Raw genomic sequence first — 17,671 nt, forward strand, 5'->3', positions numbered from 1 at the left:
TTACTGGTTTGCTTTCCCAGGCTTTCTCAGCCTGCTCTCTTATAGAACCAAGACTACCAGCCCAGAGATGGCACCGCCCACAAGGGGACCTCCCCCCTTGATCACTAATTGAGAAAATGCCTTACAGCTGGATCTTGTGGAGGCATTTCCTCAACTGAAGCTCCTTTCTCTGTGATAACTCCAGCCTGTGTCAAGTTGACACAAAACTTGCCAGTACAGATATCTTCATTTTCTTATTAATTTTGCTACTTTAGCATTTTGTTAAACATTTTCATCTACTTGCTTTGTACCACCTCTGCTTTTGCAACAAACACGTGCCAAAATTTCAGATATTTCAATTTTTAAACAATGACTAAGGTACTATCTACAGATGTAATTTTTGGTGTGGGTCATCAACAACATTATAGTTTCTGGGCAATTGTATGAGCATTGGGTTATTTGCAAATATGCTCCCTTACAAGGAAGTAATCTTTGTTAGAGTAAAAGACAGTTCTATATTTCTAAATCCGATGCTTATTCTGTCCTCATGTGTTGTCTCTCTAGCCATGAAAGATGCTGGATGTGTTTCATTTTTCATAATTTGGATTCATTTGGTGGTGTTCTGTAGTAACAGCAACATACTTTTCTTAATAGTATGAGAACTTTTGAATCCTTACCTTTTAGTCCCTCTTCAACAGAAGACACTATCAGGATTGACCATATCTACTTCACCATTGCTGGTTCCCCTTGGAACAGTGCCTTGGTATCAATCAGGATATTTTTATCCTGTCTTTAAATCAACTGATGGATGTTTTTTCTGGTGTGATAATGGCTCAGTACAAGAAGTCATGGCTCTCAAGAGCAGAATTAAAATAGTTATGAGACAAAGAAAGCAGAAAGGGTTATACAAAGGACCTGGAAGGTGCTAGAATCCAGGCCCATTATCTTCTAAGGTCTGCTTTATTATGTTCAGTAGGGCAGGGATTGTATTACATAATCGTCAAAATGACACAAAATTTTTACGACCTTGAATTTAATGATTCCCGTGAATGACATCAGTTATACTTAAGAATCCATTTCACCAGTCACTATTTATAGAACATAAACATTTACATATCATTAACATTTGTTTGGGAGGGGTTTACAAGAGCCGTCCTTGAAGTTGCTGAGTAACCAAGACTCCTCTTGAACGCTTTATCCAGCTGCCTCACCCAACCCATGTACTGGGGTTACAATCATGCACCCCAGAAAGATTTCTGTCCCCACTGAACTTTTTGTAAAGAAACAAATATTTGCCATTATTGATGTTACACACAAAACATAGTTAGTAGTTCTTTAATTTGGTTTAGTAGTAAAAATCTGAATTATAAAATTATTTGGGGGGGGACTAGTTGGGTATTAGTACAGAAGATTATATCTTTAAGTTGAAAGTGAATAATAGTAATTCAACAAAAAAACTATGACAAAAAAGATTAAAAATAAAAATATATGAAGATGTGTAAAACACTGCATTTTCTTGTTCCAATGATCTTAAGCAGAGTTTTCTATTTCTTGAAGATTTGAACTTGTTCTGAGGAGCTTGGATCTTTTTTTTTTTTTTTTTTTTTTTTTTTTTTTTTTTTGGTTTTTCGAGACAGGGTTTCTCTGTGTAGCTCTGGCTGTCCTGGAACTCACTCTGTAGACAGGCTGGCCTCGAACTCAGAAATCCGCCTGCCTCTGCCTCCCGAGTGCTGGGATTAAAGGTGTGCTCCACCACACCCGGCTAGGAGCTTGGATCTTAAGTCAGAGGTGCTGTCCATGTGTCCCTTTTACTGCAGTGAAGCTTTTTATCTCCTCAAACTCATGCTGAAACCCTAACCCCCAGGCCTATGGCATTAGGAATTGGAGCCTGAGTAAGTCACAAGGACTCAACTCTCAGGAGTAGAATTAATGCCTCATAGACTATAAAATGCTTGAGGGGAAATGAGCTCCTGAAACAGTGGGGGTTTCCAAGATCACTCAATCCTCATCCAGTTCCATCCCACATTATTACACTGGGATCCCTGTCAGGACAAGTTCTCTCTTCTCAGATCCATACCTGTTTATTTTACAGCTAACAATAGTCTTGACATAAACATTAGTAAGACCCCAGTATAAATGATTCAAGAAACAACCAAAGAATGAAGGATGGTGCTGGAGTCCCCGAGGACAATAAGTGCCACTGTGTGTGGCCAAAATAAACTATGAATTTGTAGGAATCCAAAATGGTTCTTTTCTGATTATCATAATCTTCTTTATATTTGGTACATAAAAAGTCCAAGAGTGTTATTGTAACATGCCAACAACATACATAAAAGACTCTTAGGGATAGATACTGTCAATGAATTCACCTTCATTTGTGCACCTTCCTTTGTGCACAGCAACATGGTTTGAGATTTTACAATCTCACACATGATCTCATCTAATCTTCCCAAAAGCTTCATCTATAAACACCACTAACATAAGAATTGGGGGATTATATTTCTAATGTATGAGCTTTTGCAAGACACATTTGTGGCAGGAGTGGGGATGTCACTAGAATTTCGATAGGAAGTGTCTAGGAATATGGCTCAGTGGGTAAAATGCTTGCTGAGTTTGTATTGTAACCCTGGTGCTGCAGATCAGAGGTGGACAGACCTGGGGTATCCCCTGGCCAGCCAGTCTAACCGAGATGGTGAGTTCCAGGTTCAATGAGAGAGCCGGTCTTAGACAATTAAGGTAGAAACAGAATTGCAGAACACATCCCAATGTCAACCTATGTCTTCCACATGAATGTACACGGGTGAGTACACCCACACATACGTACACATGTGTACATACACAAAAATTCAGATAGGGATTCAATAGGAAGCTAAGGAATGGTCCCCATTTCAATAACATGAATTCTTCTAGTCCACAAGTGCAGGGTTCCCTTCTGTTTATTTGTATCTTGTTTCTTTCAATTTTCTTTTCAGTTAATTTCTTTAGTTAAATGTGTTCCTAGGTGTTTTAAATTTTGTTTGTATTGTTTTTAAAGTGATTTATATCTGTATAGATGAATGCAGAGGCCATAGGTATGGATCCCCTAGAGCAGGAGTTACAGGTGGTTGTGAGTCACCTGACGTAGCCCCTAGGAATCGAACTCAGGTCCTCTGGAAGAGCAATCTGCACTGTTAGCCTTCGGGCCATCTCTCTAATCCCTTATCCCTCAGAATTTTTGACAGCTATTGTAAATGTAACTTCTCTCTTGATTCCTTTATCAGATCGTTCATTGGTACTTTACAGAAACACTACTGATTTTCACATGCTAATTTAGTGTCGTACAACCTCAGTGGGTCTAGCTGTTAAGTATTTTAAACACATTGGTGGTGGGTAATACTCTGTGAGATGCTTCTTCCTTCCGGTTTTGTTTTTTTAATCCTTTCTCTTGTCCAGTTCCTTTTGCTAAAGACACCCACTGCTGTGTCAGTAGAAGTGTCAGGTAATGGAGCTCTCGATCCCCTACGCTGTAAAGTATAATCTAGGTTGGCTGGAGATTTACCATCAATGGCCTGCCGAAGCATAACTAATGTATTATGTTTTAACATGAGAAGCTATTAAAACAAACCATTGTTCTGCACCTGTTGGAATGATCTTATGAGTTTTGTCCTTCCTTCCACTAATATGACATAACTTATATATTGTTTTTCTATGTTAAATGATCACACTCTACCATGGTGAGAGCGCTTTATAATGAAAGTGTAAATCTTGTGTGCTTGTGTTTGGGTGAAATGTTTGTGTCTGCCTTCGTCGGAGACAGTGTCTTGGAGTTTTCTTTCTTTTGTTTCTCTAGCTTTGCTCTTAGGATAACTGAGGCCATTTGAAGCACTTTCTCACAAGCATTTACTGAATGGATTTTTGGTGCATCCTATTAATAATTACCTAATTAATATAAGACATGTAGTATGTGTGCCTTTTTGTGAAATTGATGTACATCATAATTTATAGCTCCAAATATGATCACTTCAAACTCCTGAAGTAAATATTTAAATTTTATTTTATATAAAAAAAAAACACTCAAGCATTACTTGTTTTATGACCACCTGTAGACTTAATTCAAATTCACAAGTTTTATAGTTTTATAGTGTCAAGTATCGTAGCTTTTATGTTCTCAAAATCTTTTCTTGTTACCATTGATATGTTTCCCAGGAGATTCGGTGGATATTAATGATGTAGAAGATATTCTGACAGACATGAAAATTGAATTCACAGATAAAGAATATTTGAATCTTTTAAAACATCTTTCAAGGAATGGTAAGCGTCTGTATATTTTATTGATATGTACTGATAAAGATGGTTATGAATATGAATCCTTCAGAAGGTTTTTGAGTACTTGAATAGGAGACTTTTTTGGTGTCACATTGTTATCAGGGTTTTTTATTTCTTAATATTTTATTGAAAATTCATACATGTATATAATATGTTTTGATTAACTCCAGTCCCACTCCTTCCTTCTCCATCTTTCCCCTTGAGTCCCCCTCTATGTTCCCCTCCCCGTTCATGTTACCAGGACTTTAAAATCATTTCTTAGAATTTCCAAAATATTTTTTGCCAAAAGAATATCTAAATCATTTACTTTTTATCTGAATCATTTATATTTTGAATATGATAACAAACTATTTCATTCATTTCTCCTGATAAGGCCTGTGGATTGTTCTTCTTCGCATTAACAGGCCAGAAAGTACTAAGAAAAATATCAAAGGAAAAAATAAGTGATATTGGTCAGAAATTTAAAATAAATCAAATAGAATATATGTTTCAGAATTGACAACCAGTGATCGTTAGGTTTTGTACATGACAGAATAAAATTGCCTCATAAGAGTTTTTTTTTTTTTTAAGGAACTAGAAAGGTGGCTCAGTGGTTAAGAAAACTTTCTTCTCTTGTAGAGGACCCAGGTTCAATTCTCAGCACAATTCCCTGGCTATAATTCCAGTCTCAGGGGATCTAAGGCCCCCTTCTGGCCTCCTCAGGGGCCAGGCACACAAATAGAGCACATATGTGCCCCCAAAACACCCATATACTTAAACTACAGGGTTTTTTTTTCAAATTTAAAACAATATATTCTTTTGGGGGGGGGGCTACATGGTAGTTACATTTTTATTTATTTTATTTTTTTTATTATTATTTTCTTTATTTACATTTCAAATGCTATCCCAAAAGTTTCCTATACCCCTCCCCCCCACCTCTGCTCCCCTACCCACCCACTCCCACTACTTGACCCAGGCCTTGCCTTGTGCTGGGTCATATAAAATTTGCAAGACCAAGGGGCCTCTATTCCCAGTGATGGCCAATTAGGCCATCTTCTGCTACATATGCAGCTAGAGACACAAACTCAGGGGGTACTGGTTAGTTCATATTGTTGTTCCACCTACAGGGTTGCAGCCCCCTTCAGGTCCCTGGGTACTTTCTCTAGCTCCTCCATTGGGGACCCTGTGTTCTATCCAATAGCTGGCTGTAAGCATCCACTTCAGTGTTTGCCGGGCACTGGCATAGCCTCACAAGAGGCCACAATATCAGGGTCCCTTCAGCAGAATCTTGCTGGCATGNGCATTAGTATCTAGGTTTGGTGGCTGATGATGGGATGGATTCCCAGATGGGGTAGTCTCTGGATAGTCCATCCTTTCATCTTAGCTCTAAATTTTGTCTCTGTACCTATATCCTTTCATGAGTATTTTGTTCCTTATTCTAAGGAGGAATGGAGTATCCACACAATGGTCATCCTTCTTGGTTTTCTTCTAAAACAATATATTCTTTCTCAAAAAAACAAAAACAAAAACAAAAACAAACAAACAAACAAAAAAACAAAACTCCATTATTGAGAGGTGACAAAAAAATCTAGAAGGAAACCATCAAAAACTGACTTTTCTGAAGTCAGAGGATTGTGAGAATTATAGTTTGTTGCTTGTTTAAGCAAATCGTTCTCATTATCGTTTTCTGACCTGAGTTGTGGTTTTTCTTTCAGCTTCAGGAAAAGTGTATAAAAAAAGGATAGTGGATGGTTTAAAGCGTCTTAAAAGTAAGTGCAAAGTACCATGAGAACAGATAAATGTACATAAGTCTGAGATTGTTCGTGTGATTAAGCTCATCTTTATTAAATATAAATATCAAATTATTTTCACAGAATGATTTTTAGATTGTTCTATATTCCAATGTAAAGTGTTGGATTATTATGCTGTGATTCTCTGAGAATTTATCTAGACCCATTTAGAATTTCATGTGTTCAATATGAGCAAAAGACACCCACAGAGACTGAGATACGACATGTGGTTTCAATGTTTTCTCCTTATGCCTGTGACTAGGCCTTCCTGCATCGTAAGTCCTCCTAGATTAAGTTACAACCAAAGCACTCCTGAATGGAAAAGATTTTTTTCACACTTTGATATCATTTTAATTGTTTTTCCTAAGGAGGAAAAGTTGATGTGAATAACTTGAGCCCATTTCTGGAAAACATGGGACTTGAACTCTCACAGAACGAATTTGAAGACCTCGCAGAAAGTCTACCAGTTGATGGTAAGCTTTATAAGCTAAAATACGTCCCTTTTGGGACACCTTAAGCTTAACAGCTTCCGTAGATGGCATTTATTTTATATCGAAAGCACATTTTGAAAAGTTTACAGCAGCATCCAGATGAAAACAAATTTTATCTTTATTAGTTCAAATCTAGCCAGTGTCCTCCACTATGGGTGATGAAGGGGGAAAGAATCCCAACAGAGCCTTCTCAGGTGCAAACGAAGAAGAAAATCAAATGAGAGCCCTTTGTAGACACGCTGAATGTTACATGATTGCAGAGAAACTTGCCTACTAGGAATGTTCCAAATAGAGTAATGATTGCATCTGGTGGGAATGATCTGCTGTTCTGAATGAGAAGAGCAATGGATAGAGAGCAATACAGGAATTTAAAGTGATATATAACTGTGGATACTGCGAATAATTATACTACTGTCATGAGGTATTGAGTGTGATATGGATTTAGATTGTAAATACAATAACAGAATGGGAATTATTTCCAATAGAAAAATAATTTGCCAATATTGGTTGAAGAAGATATGGAAAATATAGCTAGATCAACAGTGGTAGTTGGGAAAATAGTTGACATCACTCTAACCAAGGACTACAGGCTAGACCAGTTCTTACCTTTGTTTACTGTTTGTTCTTGTGCCCCTGTGGATCAAGCCTAGGACCTTGCACATGCTGGTTGGGTCCTCTTTACCACTGGGGAGTATCACCAACACAAACCCAGATCATTTTAAGAGTAACTTCTTTCAAATCTTTCAGTAACTGTTGTAACGCTTCAGAAGGCACAGTGGGAATAGCAGTAGTCTTTTGAAACCTCAAGGCCTCCCCACAATGACACACCTCCTCCAACAACACCACGCCTCCCAATCCTTCCCAAACAGTTCCACTAGTTGGGGACCAGCTCTTAAAGCATATGAACCAGTAAGAGCTACCACAATGTATAAAACTACATAAAAGGAAATGAAAATAAAAGAGACATGTTTCTTCTACTTGGTGTTAATTATCTGAAACTGTAGGTATCTAGAACTAAAATTTGGATGATGCCAGAATTTTAGCAGGGATGAGCAAAAAGAGCCTCATTGTCTCTGTGATATTTTTTTGTGTGCAGAAACTGGAAAGGTTGATCTAAAAAGCATTGTGCCAAAAATGGACGAGTTCACAGGTGAGTTTCTCCAACACAGGTATGCAAATGCTATAAATAAATATCTTAGATGTTTCCCTAATATGTTATTGATATCAACATAGTCATTTTATTCAATTATTTGTCAGATCAAACTTATTTGACAACTTATATATTCAGAATAATCCACAAGATTTACCCTTTTTGATGGTTGTTTGTTTATTGAGAAAGCATCTTTATGAAGCCCTAGCTGTCCTGGATTTCACTATGTAGATCAGGCTAGTCTCAAACTTATAGAAAGATCCTACTGTCTCTGCCTGCTGCATGCTGGGGCTGAAGATGTAAGCCACCATATCTAGAACAAGACTTATTCTTAATGACAACTCCCGTGTCTTTTAGGGGTACATATTTTTCATTTATGAATATTTCTTGACTACATGTAAATAGCTGAATTTTAAGTAAGCACATTAATAAATAGGAAGCATTTTAGATAGCTCAAGGTAATGTTTTCCTGTATGATCAGTTTTATAAGTCAGTATGGTTATTATTAGAATTCTCTCTACTGGCAATTCTGCTCCATTTGTATACTAGATTGCATTCTGCATGCCAGTCCCCAACACTGAGAGCCTTGGTTGTGGTGATATAACAAGGGTAGATTCGCTTTGACTTCTTTTGGCCTCTGTCACTTTGTATGTGTTCACCCCGTTTTGTCTTTAGAGAAGACTTCATTCCAAGCTGAGATTGCATCCACATAGCTATTATTTCGGAAGACATATCAGAGATCATATTGGTTAATAACATGTTCTTGCAAATCACACCCCCCCTTTTTTTAATTGAATTACCAGGCTAACCCAGTAGGGAAAGCTACATGCCAAAAGTAATTCTGGTGACTTCAGTTCATGCCCCAGCACAGAGTTGGCACTCAGACCGCTGTGTGCCATAGCATGAGTGCCAACCCCTGACATACACACGTGATAACAAATATTTTTAAATGAGTTACAAGTTCTTAAGATGTTCACCTGTAAACATTCTCCCTTTCAAAGGAGAAAAGATTAGCGTCGGTGACCTGAGAAACGCTATTGAACAAATTGGAGTTGAAATGAATGACAAAGAATATGTGGATCTGCTGGAAAAGCTGCCGTTTGATGGTAAGCTGCGGGCGTGTTCCTGAGACCTCCAGAAACCTCAGTCTTATGGTTCTACTTTTTGAAATTTATGTATATATATTCATATATATATATATATATATATATATATATATGTATATATGTATATATATTCTGCTTCCATGTGTGTGTGGTGGGCATTGGTTTTTAGTTGTATGTAGGCACGGTATATAGGTATGCATGCATGTGGAGGCCCAGGTTGATGTTATAAAACATCCAGAATGCTCTTCTAGCTCATTCATTAAGGCAGGGTCTCTCAACCAACCCCAGATCTCGAAGGTTTAACTGGTTTCCCTAACTAGCTTGCTCATGGATCCCCTATCTCTGCTTTCCAAGGCTAGAATTACAGGCGGACTGCCACACACTCCTAGCATGTGTGTGCATGGGGCAAGTGTGTAACCACTGAGCCTTCCTCACACCCTCTGAAATCCATATTTTTGAAATGATATGTGTTGAAATGTTACCTGTACCCATCTTCCAGCCCTTCCTTATGAGCTTGTCATTCCGTACCTCAGGTGTAGAACTTAATACTCAAAGAGTCTTGCACAAAATCAATTGTTGAGAAGAAATAAGGAAAAAATATATATTCTTGCAGATTTTTCAGGGGAGGGTGGAGTTTACATCTTTCTTCTGGTGCACAGCAGGGGCCCTGGGGCGAAGTCCTCTCTGGGGCACTTTTCTAAATCTCACCACTGAGCCTTGTCCTTTTCTTACCCTTCCCTCCCCACCCCAAGCTCAACACTAACTGCTCTTGGTTTTATTCTCAGTGTGTGGGAACAGGCCAAATCTCTCTCCCCTATTCTTCTTTAAACAAAAAGGCTCACCGTCTTCCCAATGTAACCCTGTTTTATTTTACTTTTATTAGGAGAGTCCCACATTGTAGCCAAGGTTAGCCTTAAAGTCTCTGCATAGCCCAAGCTGACCCCAAATTCTCAGCCCTCCTCCTGCCTCTCCGTAAGCTTTTTAAGCATGGTTTTAGCCAGACATGATAACATGTCTAGAATCCCAGTACTGGGAAGGCAGAGGAAGAGGAGGCAGAGGCAGAAAAAGAAGAGGAAGGGGGGATTTAAAGATAGTCTGAGCTAAACAGTGAAACAATCAAAAGGGAAGGGGAGGGAAGGAAAATATATAATGCAGGCATATACGAACAGTACTAATCGGATTCAGTGGGCTATTTTAAAAGGGGGTGAGGTTGGAGAGATGGCTCGGAAGTTAAGAGTTCTCGCTGTTCTCTCAGAAGACTTGAGTTCCGTTCCCTGCACCTACACCAGACAGCCCACAGCTCCTGTAACTCTAGGTCCAAAGGATTCTACCCCATCTTCTTTTTTTTTAATTTTCTTTATTTACATTGCAAATGCTATCCCGAAAGTTCCCTATACCCGCCCCCCCCGCCCCTGCTCCCCTACCCACCCACTCCCACTACTTGGCCCAGGCCTTCCCTTGTGCTGGGTCATATAAAGTTTGCAAGACCAAGGGGCCTCTATTCCCAGTGATGGTCAATTAGGCCATCTTCTGCTACATATGCAGCTAGAGACACAAGCTCAGGGGGTACTGGTTAGTTCAAATTGTTGTTCCACCTACAGGGTTGCAGCCCCCTTCAGTTCCTTGGGTACTTTCTCTAGCTCCTCCATTGGGGACCCTGTGTTCCATCCAATAGCTGGCTGTGAGCATCCACTTCGGTGTTTGCCAGGCACAAGAGGCCGCAATGTCAGGGTCCCTTCAGCAGAATCTTGCTGGCATGAGCATTAGTATCTAGGTTTGGTGGCTGATGATGGGATTCTACCCCATCTTCTGATCGTCAGGGGCACCGACAAAGCAGATGTGCATGCACGTGTTTTTAAGAAAACAAAGTGAGGAAGAAGACATGGGGGAAATGTGGGGGATGAATATGATTGAAATACAATATATACGTGTATTAAGTTCTCAAAGAACCAATTAAAATGTATTTAAAAACTAAGGAGCCGGAGAGATGACTCAGTAGTTGAGAACACTTGTTGCTTGTGGAGGAGCCAGGTTTGGTTCTCAGCCATCTGTCCCTCCAATTTCAGGGAGTCTGATATGCTTTTTGGCCTTCAAGTATACCAGCAAGCACGATGTACAGAGACATAGATGTAGGCAAACACTCATAGACATAAAAAGTAAAAATAAATACTTTTTAAAAATAGTTTGAAGATGGAAAAGAATACAATGAATTTGTGGTTTGGGCTCTCTTACATGAGCCAGTGTTTGTCTTGGAGGTAGATGTACTAATAGATTAGTTATTTTAGTCCTAGTGGTGCTCAGGAGCCACACACTGTGACAACATTCAACCCAAGGTTACAGTGAAGGAACAGAGGTACAGATCTTCCTAAGGCCACAAAGCCAGTTAGAAGGCAAGCTGAGCTTCTAACCTGAGCTCTCAGCCTCTAACCAGACTCACTCTGTACTGGCATGGTTTTTACTCCCCAACCTCATTATGACTTGAAGGTAGAGATGGAACCATTTTGTAAGGTTAGCCACAGAACAGAAAGGCTGACTCTGTATCCTCTGAGACATTCTCTGTCCTGATCTGTAACTTTATTTTTCTTTAAACAGAAAATAAGCACGTTTTTCGGAATAGAGTCTTGTCAAGTCTGAGGGCTTCCAAAGGTGAGTGAGAGATGTCGTGAGAAAGTGATAAATAGGATTAGTTTGATATTCTCAGCCTTGGTCCTTCTCTTCTAGTTTATGATTCGTCTGGTGCCTCTTCTATGTATTAATCATGTCTTTGTATGTTTTTGGTGTGTAAAATTAGGTCAGTATCAAGTTCAAAGTAACTGGCCTTGAATGCACAGCTTTATTTCTGTGCGTCTAGGGAGGATCTCATGAAAGCTTGACCATCACTGTGCTGGGTTAGAACCACCACGATGCTCAGCTGGGAACTGTCCTTTAATACAATGGTCAATTTAGGAAATATTGCAACTCAGAGTCCAGTTATCCAGTCATAACCACTTGGTATTTTCAGGCCATTTATAATTTATAAATATCAAAGTTTTCATACAGTCAGAAGGGCTCTAAAATCCCATTGGAAGTTTGCACGCATGACACCAGAGTCCTGGTCTTACTCTAACAGTTGCTCTCTTCCAATGCTGGAAGCAATTAATCACGCCTGCAGCTGAAGTGAAATAACTGATCTGTGGTGGGCATACGGAGTATCCATGTGTCCGACCAAGGGATGAGCAAGTTTGAGACTCACTACCAGTTATGTGCTTGCTGTTTAATGGCAGGCACGGTTGCAGGCATCATTCGTGTCTTTCATGACATGTCTATTTTTGCTAGGACAACGATTTCAACTTCTGTAGTTTACATGACACCACAACTCTACCCAATCAAAAACTGTTCTCTTACTATAACCATCCTTTATAATAATTGTATGTAGCTATATTTTTCTGTGGAATAAAAAATGTACTCAATAGTACCTGCTTAAGTAGATATTTAACCTCTAGAGGTGCCGTTTGGTTTTTGGTTTTATCTGTTATACATAATAGTACAATGTATATCTGCCCTTGTCCTTTGGCATGACCTCTTTCTATGAAAAGTAGAATTGGTGGCCCAAGAGTTATGGAAACTTTAAAGGATCATCATTGCTAAACCACTTTCAAATAACTTTCTAATTTTTTTTTTATTCTATGTTTATTTGCCTTTGTTTCTCTATGTCCTGGAACTCTCTGTGAAGACCAAACTAGATTCATAGAGATCTACCTGCCTCTGCCCCCCAGATCCTGGGAGTAAAGGCAAAGGCCTCTGCACACAGGCTAATTAACTGTTAACAGTAGCCAGGCCTGGTGAAAGTTACTCTAGCAAGAGAAGTCTTTATGTCTGGATTGGGGTTTGCTCACATTCCTGTCCCTTTCCCCCGCCCCTTTCCTTTTAAGGTGGAAGGGTTGATCCCAATAATCTGAAGACACTCCTCATGAACTTGGATCTGAAACTCAAAAACAAGGAAATGAGGAATGTGATACAGAAGCAGACTGCTGGCAGTAAGCACAGGGGGCCTACGGGACTGGGGCACAGAATCATGGGATTAAGTATAAATTCCTACATGCCTGTAACTTAAGCAGTTGGGAGATAGAGGCAGGAGGATTACTAAAAGTCCAAGGCCATCCTGTGCTACCTAGTAAGTTCTAAGCCATCCAGACAACACACACATACACACATCATCATCATCATCATCATCATCATCATCATCTACAATTAGATTAATCTGAGAATTTAAGGTGTTTCTTATGGAGAAGAATTTGGCCTGAAAGCAAGAAGGAACGCTGTCTTTTGTCTTTTTGGAATCTGAAGTCACCATGGTGTTCCAGTGAGTGCTGAGAGCACACTGACAGGCCAGGGACTTCTAGGAAAAAAAGAAAACGGGAGCAGTGGTTAAAAGTGAATGAATTGCAAAGACAGAGAGAAAGATCTGCAATAGGAAGTCATAGAACACCACTAATATTTCCTAAAGTATCAGTGAGATGGATACAGAAGTAACATAGGGGACAACCTATCAGGAATAGATGGAGGATAGGAAGCATCTAGCTAAACATCTGCATTAAATGTGAGGGACAGAAACAGAGAGACACGGAGAGAGAGGAGAGAAACAGAAATGACAGCAACAGAGAGACACAGAGAGAGGAGAGAGGAGGGGAGAGAGAAGAGAGGGAGAAGAGAGAAATGAGAGAGAGGAGAGAGAGAGAGGAAAGAGAAAGGAGAGAGAGAGAGATGACAGCAACAGAGAGACACAGAGAGAGGAGAGAGAAGAGAGGGGAGGGGAGAGAGAGAAGAGAGAGAGGAAAGAAAGAGAGAATACCTCCTTTTGAAGGCATGTTTAGAAGGCAACTAAAGATGCAAGGACTGAAGTCATGGTACATATGTGCCATGAAGACATGACACATCTAACAGCCAGCCCCTGTCTGTGTTCAAGACAATGGCCACAGTCCAAGATTCTAATGAGGAACTCTGCACCCATAACATGAAATATGACTTTAAGGTAAATACAAATAGATTAGTAAAATGTATAGTCTCCTATCAGATCCTAATTTATAATTTTTCTAAGTTCTATGTCAGCGTCTTAATTGTTTGTATTCTGTATTACAGCTAACCGAAGTATCCCTTTGAAAAAAGTGCTGGCAGATGTGAACTCAGTCATAGGCAAGTTAAAAGTTAATATAAACTTTAAAGCCCTAAATTTTAATACCTCACATCTTTTCAATAGCACAGAAATTCACACGCACAGGAGGCATATAAACAAAACCCTGGAGTCCTGTCAGTGTACTGCTCCCTCATCTAAATGTCCCAAGGTTGATGTTGGCATACAAACATGAGGACCTGAGTTCAAGCCCCGGAACCTATATAAAAGCATGTTGTGTGTGTGGGGGGGGGACACTCTTTTAACCCCAGTACTGGGAAGGTAGAGATATGTGGATCCCTGGAACTTTCTGGTCAACCAACCTATCACACTGTATGAACTCCAAGTCACTGAGAAACACTGTCTCAAAAAGTCAAGGTATATGGTCCCCTGAAGGATCCCAGCTAAGGTTGACCTCTGACCTCTATGCCCACACACCCACAAATACACCCACACATGCATATACAACAGACATTTTTTTTTTCAAATTAAGAGTAATAAAATAGCTTCTCTCCCCAGAGTGAAAGACACATGTTCTGATTGTCCTCCTGTTTGTTCTGCTTTGAATAAAACCTCCCTGTGCCTTTTTTCTTCCCTAACATGTTGTGATATAAAAACACGAATGATTCTCTTCTGTGCTTTTTGCTGTTTAGATGTATCTTCATATTACAGGCGGTACTTAACATTTCTGTTTTTTGAAGGAGAAAAAATTAATGTCAACGATGTGAAAGCTTTTGTGGAAGACGCTGGGATAACATTGACAACCAAAGAACAGGAGGAACTGGTTACAAATCTACCGGTTGACGGTAAGCTTTCCAAACCCTGTGAGAGTGTTAAGGGAAGTCAATTTAGGTGTTAAGAGTCATTAAAATAAAAAGCAAACTTTGTCTTCTGGTATTGACTGTATACTTGGGTGGTGGTTGCTTTTGTTGTGGTAGTGGTGGATGGTTGATTGGTTGGTTAGTTGATTGGTTGGTTAGTTGATTGGTTGGTTAGTTGATTGGTTGGTTAGTTGGTTGATTGGTTTGGTTTGGTCGGGTTTTTTTCAAGAGCTGGCAAAAATTTTTTTCAAATGACCTTTTTCTTACCTCAGAAAGCATAATTTTGTTCTTTCTGCAACTCTCTTTTCTTGATTTCCTATGATTGGAGATAAAAACCATCATGGTATACCATTTCACCCTAGTAATGAAAGTCAGCTTGGGAAATGTAAGGAGAAAGTGAGACTGGTGGGAAGAGGGAAGTGGGAGAAACAAAGACAATAAGAAAAGCAAAGCAAAGGAAAGATGCATTCATATTCCTGTATGATGTTTGCAACAAATGACTAGATGTTCCTATCCAGTTAAACATGGGCTCTGAAAACGTTCTCTGGTCCATGCTTTTGTACTCTTGGGAAGGCAAAATATCAAACTATAAGTCAAACCAGAGAAGCCCCTGACTGAGATGGCGGCTTTGCACTGTCTGAGTTGCTCGTATCACTTCTCTGTGATGTGTGTGTGCCCCTGTTTTTCAGATGAAGGAAATATACATGAGAGCAGATTGATAGATCAACTGAAATCTTTCGAAGGTGAGGCGCACAATGAGAAGAAAGATAGCAAGTGTCCTTACCACTCACCTGTGTCACCTCTCGCCTCGACCTCTGATGGAGACCACCTCTCCTGCACTAACCCCATACACCCAGTTTCCAGATAGTCTTTCATTTTCCTGGTGATACTATTAGCTTTTGACAAAAAAAAAATCAAATTCAAATCTGGTTCCACATAGAAAATGTGAAATAAAGGATCAGCTATTTTGGGGGTGGACAGATTTCATTAACTCAGCAAACTCTTTTAAGCCCTGTTATTGTAACTGATGGGAGAGTGGGTACTTTAGGATTTTCCTCTGGACCAAGAAAGGGTGTTCTCAGTTTTCTTTTCAGTTTGGCCATGTCTGGGCACTTGAACATATGGGTGTTGACATTCTTGCCGACAGCCACGTTAGGAGGGAATCAGTGACTGTTTTCTAAATCATAGAAGTTTCTGAGTTCGTTTGGTGTTCCTGATTCTTTCTTTAGGTGGGACAGTTAATGTCAGTAACATAGAAAATGTTCTGGAAAACTTGAAGATCAAGCTGTCAGATGAGAAAGTAAAAGAAGTGTCACAGTCGCTTCCAGCTAATGGTAAGCATATGGATGTTATCAGACCTTTCAGGGATGCTTACCCTCAGGCACTCATGCCTGAAGCCTCTGGGAGCATCATCTGTTGGTTAATATATAATATATATATGTAATCTATATGTTTCATGTAGATTATATATATATATTATATATACATACATATATATTTAGTCTTAAAGAATAATCCATACTGTGTAAGAGCACATTTTGGTTTAGTATATTTTCATTAATTTTGATGTATATGATAAATGTGCTAGAGTGAGTTATAGGTGACACATTTCTACTTAAGGGACAGTGAAGGGAAACAGCTTATGACACAGAAAAGGTTGCTAATTTCATCATTACAGTTTCCGAAGGCTATGTCATCAAGCTGTGTACTTCTCTACCTTGTAATCCATGTACTTCCTTGTCTGTGCTTCCTCTAGTTTGGCACTGCCCGCAGGAGTCCTTCCTGGCCTCAACTCTTCGATAGACTAGCAATTTTAAGCTGCAGTGGTTTTTCTTCTTTTTCAAAGAAACAGACAGGAGAGAACAGACTCCCACGAGTTGTCCTCTCACAACTGTATGGTATTGTGACATGTGTGTGCCTACACACATATAGATGCTTTGGGAGTTTGAACAAGGATGGCCCCCAAGGATCTTTTTATGAACGTTTGGTTCCCAGTTAGTGGAACTATCTGGGAAAGATTGGGAGGTGTGGCCTGGTTGGATTGGGTGTGGCTTTCATAGAGTGGGTGTGGCTTTGTTGGAAGAGGTGTGTCACTGGGGATAGACTGTGAGGTTTCAAAAGCCCATGCTAGTCCCAGTCTCCGTTGTTCTGCCTACCACTTATGATTAGATATGATCTCTCAGCTACTGCTCCAGCACTGTGCCTGCCATCCTGCTGGCACACTCTCCGCCATGATGGTCGTGGCATAACCCTCTGATACCATAAGCTAGCCCCCCAATTACATGCTTCTTTCTATAAGTTACCTTGGTCGTGGCATTTTATCACAGCAGTAGAATAGTGACTAAGACACACACACACCACAAATAAGTATATTAAAAGTAATAAAATATATTTCCAGTCCTCTTACTAACACTACCAAGAATGTAGTCCCTCTATTCATTACAGTGATAGTCCCTCGATGTCCCTTTGATTTTACACATAAACTGTCTCCTAATTTCTCTCAATATCCAGCACTCTTCTGTCCCTCTTGGTGATCTCAGCATTTGATTAGCCCAGTCACTGAAGCCCCCCATCTGTCAGTGAGATTTGCTATAAATGATATGAACCTGGGTCTCCAAATTACATTCCTCTTGGATAACAGAAGGACCTAAGAATATGATACCTCTCTTTGTCTCCTTGTTGTTAATGGTTTGGTTTGGTTTTGTTTATTTTTCAAGATGGGGTTTCTCTGTGTAGTCTTGGCTGTTCTGAAACTTACTATGTAGACCAGGCTGACCTTGAACTCAGAAATCTACATGACTCTGCTAAGATAAAAGTTGTGTGCTGCCAGGCGTGGTGGAGCACGTCTTTAATCCCAGCACTTGGGAGGCAGAGGCAGGTGGATTTCTGAGTTCGAGGCCG

The 17,671-nt window shown here is 39.7% G+C and overlaps 1 protein-coding gene and 1 long non-coding RNA gene across 2 annotated transcripts in view; both read left to right on the forward strand.

Moving 5' to 3' along the window:
* Positions 1–6,052, forward strand: part of LOC115065364 — a 130,868-nt gene extending 124,816 nt beyond the window's left edge. The window contains exons 74-75 of the mRNA XM_029546147.1: positions 4,165–4,269; positions 5,979–6,052. Of these exons, the coding sequence (XP_029402007.1) occupies positions 4,165–4,269; positions 5,979–6,052 (179 nt within the window). The remainder of the gene's footprint in view (positions 1–4,164; positions 4,270–5,978) is intronic.
* A 409-nt stretch (positions 6,053–6,461) lies between these two features.
* On the forward strand, positions 6,462–8,772 carry LOC115065347. The gene is made up of 3 exons (XR_003845128.1): positions 6,462–6,526; positions 7,641–7,694; positions 8,696–8,772. It is a non-coding gene; the product is annotated as an uncharacterized LOC115065347 (long non-coding RNA).
* The last annotated feature ends 8,899 nt before the right edge of the window (positions 8,773–17,671 follow it).

This window comes from Mus pahari, chromosome 14 (genome assembly GCF_900095145.1).
Source record: "Mus pahari chromosome 14, PAHARI_EIJ_v1.1, whole genome shotgun sequence".
Classification (NCBI taxonomy): Eukaryota; Metazoa; Chordata; class Mammalia; order Rodentia; family Muridae; genus Mus; species Mus pahari.